The sequence below is a fragment of the Anabas testudineus genome, chromosome 10, assembly GCF_900324465.2.
Source record: "Anabas testudineus chromosome 10, fAnaTes1.2, whole genome shotgun sequence".
Taxonomy (NCBI): domain Eukaryota; kingdom Metazoa; phylum Chordata; class Actinopteri; order Anabantiformes; family Anabantidae; genus Anabas; species Anabas testudineus.
Window position 1 is genome coordinate 10566012 of NC_046619.1, and position 9944 is coordinate 10575955.

General features: G+C 38.1%; 1 protein-coding gene across 3 annotated transcripts; it reads right to left on the bottom strand.

Moving 5' to 3' along the window:
* Positions 1 to 47: 47 nt before the first annotated feature.
* simc1 (SUMO interacting motifs containing 1) lies at positions 48 to 7369 on the bottom strand. Of its 3 annotated transcripts, XM_026357856.1 has the most exons (11): positions 7126 to 7369; positions 6815 to 7037; positions 4478 to 5833; positions 4118 to 4365; positions 3915 to 3984; positions 3524 to 3684; positions 3073 to 3165; positions 2790 to 2921; positions 1993 to 2149; positions 1675 to 1813; positions 48 to 391 (listed from the first exon to the last, which is right to left on the bottom strand). In XM_026357856.1, the coding sequence occupies exons 2-11, from the start codon at positions 6959 to 6961 to the stop codon at positions 180 to 182; spliced, it is 2715 nt and encodes a 904-aa protein (XP_026213641.1). In that variant the 5' UTR covers positions 6962 to 7037; positions 7126 to 7369; the 3' UTR covers positions 48 to 179. The 3 variants fall into 3 exon arrangements, with proteins under 3 accessions (XP_026213641.1, XP_026213640.1, XP_026213642.1); XM_026357855.1 differs by having other exon boundaries at positions 6815 to 7369; XM_026357857.1 differs by having other exon boundaries at positions 1675 to 1759; positions 6815 to 7368.
* Positions 7370 to 9944: the final 2575 nt, after the last annotated feature.

Genomic DNA, 9944 nt, shown 5'->3' on the forward strand with positions numbered 1-9944 from the left:
ATTCTGTTGGCTACAATGCAATGTAATTATGAGAAGTCACATGTTAATATCTTGATTTCATAAAACCAATCAAGGCATGACCTTTATTCAAAATACAACAAGTCAACAAATGAACTAATACAAAATATAGGTTTATAGTTCTTCATAAAAATAACCACAACAGTTTTTGGTTTTTTTATTTAACACTGACAAACACCTAGCAGGTGATCCTGTAGATAAGTAAGGGACTCTTCCACATGGAGAGGTAAGGGTTGGCCGAGATCAGCCTGGGATCTGGAGAGAAAGGCCTCTACAGCTTCATGAATGGCGGACCTGGACACCTTGTCATCGGGCCTGTAGACCAACATGCCAACTTTGCCACTTTGGTCAGTGACTGAGCTGCACAGATAGCCTGTGAATAACAGATGAAAGAGGTTATGAGTAAATAAAATGGGCTATAGGGAGTCAAAAGTAAGCAGTATTGGGGCAGCTATTGCTCATGAAGTAGATCAGGTTGACACATGAACCTCCAGCTCATATCCTTCTAGCACCAATTTGGCGTATACAGTCATAGAACTAAAGAAAACAAAGTAAGAGCTCTAGCTTGATATTCAGCTTTGCTGTATAAAAAGTGTAGGATGAAATAGTATAGTACAATCACATATGGTGTCACACCACATATTGCACAGTCACTGGAGCCTGAGGTTTCCTACAGGCTCCAAGCAGTCTGCTTCCTGGCAATAGGAAACTGGCAAGCTTATCTAGTTGGTAACAATGTTGGTTTTGATACTAATAAAATATCCCAACTTAATAAATAAAATAAAAAGCAGTTGGATGATGTTATGGTGGAACGAAAAGGTAATGGCTCTGTTTGTGTTTTCTTAGTCTTCTGCATAAATTGGTGATGTGATCTGATCACAAATATCAACAAACCCAAATCTCTAAGCGGATAAAACGCAAACACAAAATCCACCTTTTGCACTGGCTCAGTCAGAGCCTAAATCTCAGCCCAATAGAAATGCTGTTGAGTCCTTGACACCAGATGTCCTAGGACAGCTGTAGCTCAGTTAGTAGAGCAGTTGGGCAGGATTGGTGGTTCATTTCCCACTTTCTCGTGGCCACATGTCAAGATGTTTTTGGACAAGATACCAAAACCCTGTAGTAACACCACAGTCTATGTACAGCTATCCAACAACTATTTCTCAATTTAAATAAATAAGGTAGTTGGAAATACATTAATAAATATGAAAAAAAATAGAATAGAAATACAATAAAAATATATATTTAAAAAAGTCTTCCTGAACATTGCATTGTGCAGGTTAAGGCCACAGCTACATGAAGTACTTATTTCAGATTAATGCTGTTAAAGGTGGTTGAACTGGGTATTAAAACACTGTTGACATTACTTTTTCCATAATCACTTTATATGTTTAATGGGTGTGTTCAATAAAGACATGAAAGTTCATGACTGCGCCAGCTTAAAAATGTGTTTTATTTCTGACTTTGTTAATGATCAGATCACATTTCATGACCAATTTATGCAGAAAACCAGGACACTGCAAACAGTGTCGTTATTTTTTTTCTTGCTACTGTATACACTAAAAACTTATTTCAAACACATCCACAAAAAATGTTATTTACTGGTATTTGTAGAAATGAGAATGTACATGTCATCATGGTTTACCAAAAGCTCACCTTTCATTGCTTTGCTGTAACTGAGAAGCAGCATCCAGAGAAGATGGACCAACTCTTCCCACCTCTGCCACCTTTCAGTACCATCCTGGAGAGTACAGTCATGGATCAGTTGAATTAAATAGCTCATTGTGGCCAAGTTCTAATTTTTAGATTAAAAAAAATAAAGAAATAATTGACAGTCAATGACTATCTTAAAGTTTTATATGGAAAATTTAAAAAACAAAACAAAAAGAAAACACACACACACAAAAAAAAAAATCCTGATAAATTTAATAGTACATCTGATGTGAAGCCTTTTATACCAGGCCTTATATTCACCATAGGATCTGGTTCCAGAGTGCAATTTTTCAGAAAGTGAAGAAGCAGACTGAGCGACATGGGCAGAGGGATTTTCAGTGGGCATGCATAGTCCAGCAGATGTTCCAACAGCTTACATCTCAGCAGTTTGCTCTGCAGGCTTTCCAACAACAACATCCTGGGTGTGAGAAACAGATTAGTCAAAGACATCTTGAAAAACTGAGACAAAAGAGGCAGATTGTACCACTGAAATAATCACAAAATGTTTCAGTATTTAATTATGAATTACTAATAATAGGAGGTATTTAAAACAATTTGTAGCACTTAAACAATTCAATTTGTAAACGCTTGTAGCGTTTATCTTTTACTTTTTGTTTTATCCACACTAACATTTCTCCTACTTTTAAAAGCATCAATACATCTAAAGACATAATTCATCAGGATGTCCCACCTTACAACTTACAACAGTTCTCACTTGCAAGCGATTCCATTCCATGATTTTGAATTGCAGCAATAACTAATTTATCTTCAGCTCACTAATCAGGGCTGCCATTACAGCCATGTGGGCTGAACCACTTGCTGCATGACTTAAAATTAAATGTGTGTCTGGTCAGAACACATTGTAAATGTTTAAACAGTTTAAAGATTAACATACAGGAAGCACACAATAAAATCCACCACAAAATTAGTTTTCTAAAGATATTCATCCTATTTAAAAGACCTACAACAACTGAATAAATAATTAACACAATTAACTTTATAAAAGAAAAGAATTGCAGCATCTCACATTTTAAGTTTCCCTCAGCAGAAATACTCACCTGTGTGCTCGCAAAGGCATATTGCTGATGAGCATATGGAAGAGTTCCTGGGACAGCTTGGCGGAACTGAGAGTTGGAGAGCGGTCCACCTCCAGAGATAGAGACAGCATCCTTTGAAATATGGATACCATTCTGCAGGAGAGATAGGCTTAGCAACATACGGGTACATAAAACAGGCAGATAACAACCTTAACATTATACATATGCATATAAAACTGAATGAGGTTGCAACTCATAATTTATAAAAATCAAATTAAGCTCTAAAAGTTCATTTATATTTCACCTGATGTGCTCATCTCTCTCTTTGGCGACTTGTTTACTCTCTCCATAATCTGTCGATTTCACAATGGCTGCAAAAAGCCACTTGATAATGTCCCTGAGGAAAAAAATAAATAATGAGAATATTACTGTCGCAAGACACAATTCTAAAGAAAAAGCATGGTTATCCAGGAGCTAAGATGGGATTATTCTGGTATATGGTGATTTGTAATGTTATTAAATGAGCCATATAAATTTTTATTATGAATCATTTAACACCATGAGAGATTAGTTAAAATGTTTAATATAATATAATAATATATATATGGTACTGTTAGGGGACATTGGGAAATTATGTTATTACAGCCTTGAAAAGAGGATTTACCCTACCACAAAGCTGCACAGCTACTATTTATCTACCGCAGGTGGCCACTGGGTGTTTATTATCATGGTTACGTCCAAATTACTAAACTCACCTGACTTGATGGAACTTCTGGTCACACGACAGTGCTGCTTTAGCTATCGACTGGGGGAGCGCACTGATAGAACGTTTGGCCTGGAAGTCATCCTCCAGTGTCTGCACAACATACTCCAGAAGCATGCGTACAACTTCATTTCGATGTTTTTTTGCATGTTCCTATGAAAGTAAGAAAGTTATATACATTACGTTCATGAGGGCCGAGTGATAGTGACCAAACCATTTTTTCTGCAGAAACATATCAATAATACAACACTTTTATTGATGGCTTTAATTGCTTTCAGAAGAAACCGAGACAAACAACCGTTTTTTTTTTTAACCTGTGCATTTGTTTTAGCCATTATTTACCCTTACTGTATTTTGTGTTATTTACTGGTTTTGAGTTGTACCTGATTAGCCATTAGTGAGGTCAACAACTCCCAGTCCCATGGAACTGTGTTTTTATCAGCCATATGGTGTCTGCAATCAGAAAGCAGCTTAAAACTCTGAATTTAAACATGATGAGAAGAAGGTGGAAGATTTAATATTTCAATAAGAAAGACAAAGAGAAAGGCAACGAATAAGATATCACAATTAACTCTTAAACTCTAACCTCTGTGTCCTCATCAGCAGATTAAAGGCCTGCTCGCAGAGGTGATAGGGACACTGTGGGTCAAGCAGAATGCCGTGGAGTAAATGGGTAGTGATATCTCTGGGAGGATAGTAACCAGGCTGTAGCAGGTCTGACAAGAGCTGCAATGTTCCCTCAGTGTAGTTCTCATCAATGGTACTGTAAACCAGACTCAAGCTCTGGCGACAAAGCACCTCTGGAGCTCCAAAACCTTCATCTTCCATGTCAATCTAAAATAAAATGAAATACTGCACATTCAGCCTAACATGTAATCCCAAGTACCCAAGTAATGACTTCTTAAGAACAAGAGAAAAGTACAAATATAAAAACTATGTCTCTGACCAAGGTTTGAGCTGGTCCGGACATCATTTTCTTGAGTGTAAGTGGGCACACAAAATGTATGTCCTCTGTACTTGCTGCCCTGAAGTGCATTTCAAATCGACTGTCTTCGTTAACATCTTCTCCATCACTCCCCTCTTGCCAAAGGAAAGACACTGGACTGTCAATTCCAAGATCTCCTCTGTAAGCCCCAGTCGCAGATCCTTCATCCATATCCTCAGTTTTAGAGCCTGACACAGGAGGCTCACTAGGAATGCTACAGGACAGAAATTCTGGGGTGTCTAAGGCTCCATCAGCCCTGATCTTCTGCCAATCAGTGGTGTTTTCGACTGGTGCATGTTCAAAGGTAGATGTTGGGTCAACGTGACTCTTATGATTTAGTGCTACAGGACTTGAGGGGGGCAGAGATTTGAGGTCAAAAGGCACACAGGAGTATGGTCGAGTGGTAGGGGAGTTGGCGAATGAAGGTTGAGAGAGGCTTTGCCTTGATTCAGCATTGTCTGCTTCCAGTTCAGTGTTACAGCTGAGGATTTCTCTTTGTATGAAACCCTGTGCTTTTTGTTGAGATGAGGGAGATGTTGAGGAAGGGGTAAACACGGATGAACAAAAGTCATCTGTCTTGTCTTGACAAGTACTGTGGTCCTTTAAAGTTGCTACGGAAAAGTCTTTATCAGATAGGGGCAAGTTTGCTGAGCTGTGTATGTGCTGAGAAATGTTCTCATGTAGGCGTGCATTTGTAAATTCATTACTGTTATCTTCCATTCTGATTGATTCTGATTGAACCCCCTCAGGTGGAGACTTATTCAGTGACTGTTCCATGTAAGGACCATTTAATGCGGTCATCCTCACATTACTAATGCATTCGGGTGCTTCACTGTTATTGTTTAGCTGTCTAAAGCACAGTGACATTTGTGTACAGTCTTTGGTTAAATAGACAGAACATTTTGACTTTTCTAGGTCCCTAAAATGGTTTTCAAGGAATGGCAGTCGTTTCAGTTTTACAGCTGGTGTGTGATGACTGGAGTGAGCTTCATTAGTCTGCTTTTGGTGCTGTGTTTGAGAATTCAAACATCTCCGCTTTGGCTCTAGGTTACCACAGTCCAGCTGTGGATCGCAAACAGCTGTATGCTCTGAAGAGCTTTTCTCTAGGTTAAAATTTTGTTTGCTTGAGATTTGACTTTTATTTAAATTTTCTTGTTTAATTTCACAGTCATCTGGTGGTAAATTCTCAGTTTCCAGTTCTGTCCCATTTGCGGAGTCACTCTCAGTCAAGTCTACCACTGCTGGAGTGGAGTTTAGTCTTTTGCGAATCTTCAGCTCTGGAAGGGTCCATTTAGGATCTGTGAGGTCAATATAACGCTAGAAAAAGGGAAAATAGAAAAAGGAAATTATATAATTACTTATTTAATTTATAATTACATGTAATTTCATAACCCATTCAAACGACATCAACTGTCTGTTCAAGACCAAAAGTGAATAAAGACAGTTTCACTATTTGGCCACAGCCATGTATTTCATTTAAGTGAAATCTTTGTTTGTTTTTTTGTCTTAACGGATAAGGTAAAAATATGAATATAAAGTTGTTCAGCTTATGACCATTAACAGTGTTAGAGTAGGCCTAGGGTAATGTAATAGTGTGATAGTATGTATAGTGCCTGAGAATGTCACTATAGTGTTTAAAATAATATTTTACTAAATTTATATAAATAGGCATCGTAATCTAGCTAAATGATAAAGTTATGGCATGAAAAAGATGGAGAAATACATCCATTTTAATGTTAACATAAAGATAATGTAATATTATACTATTACAACATGTGAACGAATGTTGAAGTTGAAAAAAAAAACAGCACAGCGTTAGCTAAGCCGCACTAAATTTGGGATATATTTTATTTTGTTTGTGCCACAAACTACAACATAGATGTAGCTATGTAATGACTAATGATAATATAGGTAATAATAAATTGTAATAATAATGAATTAATTTGTAATGCTGATTTAAAATAAGCCAATAAATGAATTCATGCTAACATGATCTTGTTAACTTTAAATGCAGCTGCTAGCTTACACTAATGTAAGCTGCTAGCTTCACTTCAACCTAAAATGTCCCTATGTGCCAGAACAAAGCCAAATTTAATTTAATTTCATTACAAGTGAGTATTAACATGAACAACATACTTTCAATATACCTTCGAAGTAAACTGCGCAGTGGAGTTAGTACAATTGTCCCGTTTCTTTCCGCTAGCTGGTTAGCCAGGGGTTAGCTGCAGCGACATCTTGAGGCCGTCGGACGCGCTCGTTTCTACGGTAACAGCCGCAGCGGTTGCTTCGCTAACTTACCAGAGGGACGTTGGCGTTCACCACGTCGACGTCGACCCGCACGGCGGCGAGGGGCAGGGGGTCCGCTTTGGTCCTCACGTTGTTGTAGGAGCCGAGGATTTCCACATCGGAGTCGTCGTCCGAGCTCACACTAATCACATCAGCCATGTCTCCTCACTCATCCAGCCTCCCACTGCACAGGAACTTCATAGGGAAAGCAGAGCCATGTTCGCGCCCACAGTTCCTAAAGAGAGAAGAGGTGGAATGACCGCGGAACTCCCCAACAGGTTTTGTACAAAATACTAAACAGCTCCTCATATGAGACGTGTAACCTTAGGACTTGTGGCATTTCCTTGTTATGAGTCTCCTGATGCTGCCGGTGGATCGGAGTTAGATTTTATTTCCATCACTCACGGTGCGTCGACAGACAGAAATACATTAAATAATATCCAGTGATACGACTTCCGAGTGTTGTCTGTTTAAAATGTCTACCTGTGAGGATATTTCCATACCTGGCTCATCAAAAACCTGATACTTCCTGGTTTTTCGTGTTATTTCTTCCTCTGTAGTTTGCAGTGTGGCGCATCATGAGCAGCTGTTCACTTTCCAATATTGCCACCTGCTGTACTGGAGTGTGAAGTGTCAGTCTGCCTAATCAAACTAAAGTAAGAAGAGTAGCACATATATACAGTATAAACACACAAAATAAAACGAGATCTAGTTTTCTAGAGAAATATACAAACATTCATCACACTGAAATGCAGTTCTAAAGCCCAGTAAAAGGGTTTTCATCTGCCAGTGCATCTGATAAAAGTAGTAAACAGGAAAAATAAATCCGCTATACAGAGCTCAGTTGGAATACACATAACTTCCTAATTAATCATACTCATTCCCAGAATTTAACATCCAAGGTGACACTTTGACCTTTTTTGTTCTAGACATTTTCAGATGTCACAGTAGGTAAAGCTAATATCAACAATTTAAGCAATACAATTATTGATGGCTGAAATTCGGGTTAGCTTTAACAGGGACATTAAAAAAAAAAACACACTGATCATTATTTAGGAACAGCTTTGTGTAACACTATGTAGTCTGATGTATCACCACCGGAGTGCACTGTTGTTGCACAAAAGATTTCCCAATTTAACAAAGGCCTCTACCTGGACAGCACCACCTTCATACAACAATCACACATCTGTGCATCCTTCTCAGTAATTACCTTAAAAGTGAGATATGAAGACAGCTACGTGTAGTTCAGACTTACATTTACAACTTGCACTAAAACAAAAAGATCTTTTAGCCTTATTAGCTTCTCACACACACAGTTGTGACACTCAGCTGTGAACAAACAAAGTAATGGTGTTTTGTATTTTGCGTCTATGACTTTGAGTGATCTGTTTCGTCTTCGCGTTGAAGTGAGATAAATCACTCAAACAGACGCTGCAGCCATGAAGCATGCTTTGACTTCCTCTAACTGCTCTGATCCTTGGGGAAAGTATTTCCACAGATGACACCCTGATCGTCATCCTACACGTTTGTTTTTTTTAGACCTGCTTCATTGTGATAGGGAGCTTTGATATATCCACATTCTAGAGAGTTGCCAAAAACATTGTAATTGTGATAAAGACATTGTTTAAACTGTAGCTGTTGTTACTATGTCGTTTATAATTTCATGGTATTTTGTAAAAAAAAAAACAATCCAATAAAAATATCTTTCTCAAAAATTCATGTGCTGTAAACAGGAGATATTCCAGAAAAACAGAAAATATTATTGCTAACTACTCACATACGCTACTCATATATGTAAAAAGTTATTAAACTCAACCACAGCACCCTGTGAGGAATGGAGGCAGGATGAGTTATAATGATAAGACATACGCAACCTTCTGACACGTTTTCAGTTATGTGAAAACTTTAAAAAATAAGTAATGCATGTTTAAGTGGTAAATGCTGCATGGTTAAGTCTGTGCACATCAAAGTATTTCTTCTTTTTACTCTGGTGATCATCCTTTGCATCATCTCCTGGACTCTGTCATGCTATCACTTATAGAGCAGACATTTTGCTTCAGTTTAGAAATTGACTCCAAACTTCAGGAGGAAGTAGCAAGTGATCATATGGGTAATAATAATGTCTGACACACATAGGTAGTTGATGCCAAATCATTATTGTCAGTCAGTCCCTGTTATTGCACTCAGTTTATTAATTCAGGAACACAAATATTGCCACAACGTCAAACCTAATTCAGCTGGAAAAGGTAGTCCAAGTTCAATTAGACAGAGATGGAGAACTATGGAGATGTCCTAACACTCTGCTGCCCATACATGGACACGAATTAAGGGCAAAATACTTTATCATCAACCGAGCATGCAGTTTCCTGTTTTTAAAGATGAACAAAAGCTGAAGTAGTTTCTTAAACTGGAAACCAGTGAGTCTGAAAATAGAAAACTGGGCAAGCCTTTATTTTTACAGACAACACTACTAGAATTATTTTTCACTGGCTAAATATTGTAATAACCGCCTTCTGCCTATTAATCATACATTTGATGTGAAGTGATAAATGATACTTTTTATATTTCATTACATCTTTCATGAATAGCTGTTTGCCCTCGTTTCTAGTCTTTGTGTTGAGCTGTGTGTCTACTGACTGTAAGAAAGAAGAAGCAAACATCACCAAATGTTCAGCTGTTAAACAGCATTTTAAAGAGAGACATTCCCCTGATGTCCTTGAACTTTCTTTTGATTTACTTTTAGTTTCTCTCGCGGAGTCGACACTGAAGGTCAAACCTGTGAGACTCAGTGTGAGCGTGGTCAAGTCCACTTACTGCAGCTCGCTTTCTATTTGCCAAGTTCACTGCACATGTCTTGTTAATCAGCACAATCCTGAAGAGGGCAAAGGCTCGGTCAGTCTTCAGCAGACTGACACAACACATATTACTCAATTTAAATCGGACTCATCTGAAAATAAAGCATCACCTCACACTCCTGACACAAAAGAAAACAAACGCTGCTGTCCTGTATTCCTTTAATTTGGGTAATATCAGCACAGGTTTCACAAAGGATGAAGACACTAACAAGGACACTCTGTTCAGGCAGGCAACAAAGCATGCTGGGACGTTTATTATATATCATAGCTGCCATAAAAATATCATA

Bases quoted from the DNA above. Each gene is read 5' to 3' on its own strand.
- simc1 (XM_026357856.1), bottom strand. From the start codon at position 6,961: ATGGCTGATGTGATTAGTGTGAGCTCGGACGACGACTCCGATGTGGAA. The intron at 5,834-6,814 runs GTAAGTTAGCGA...CCCTTTTTCTAG, and splicing joins TGAACGCCAACGTCCCTCTG to CGTTATATTGACCTCACAGA. The intron at 1,814-1,992 runs GTGAATATAAGG...TCTAAAAATTAG, and splicing joins CTCTGGAACCAGATCCTATG to AACTTGGCCACAATGAGCTA.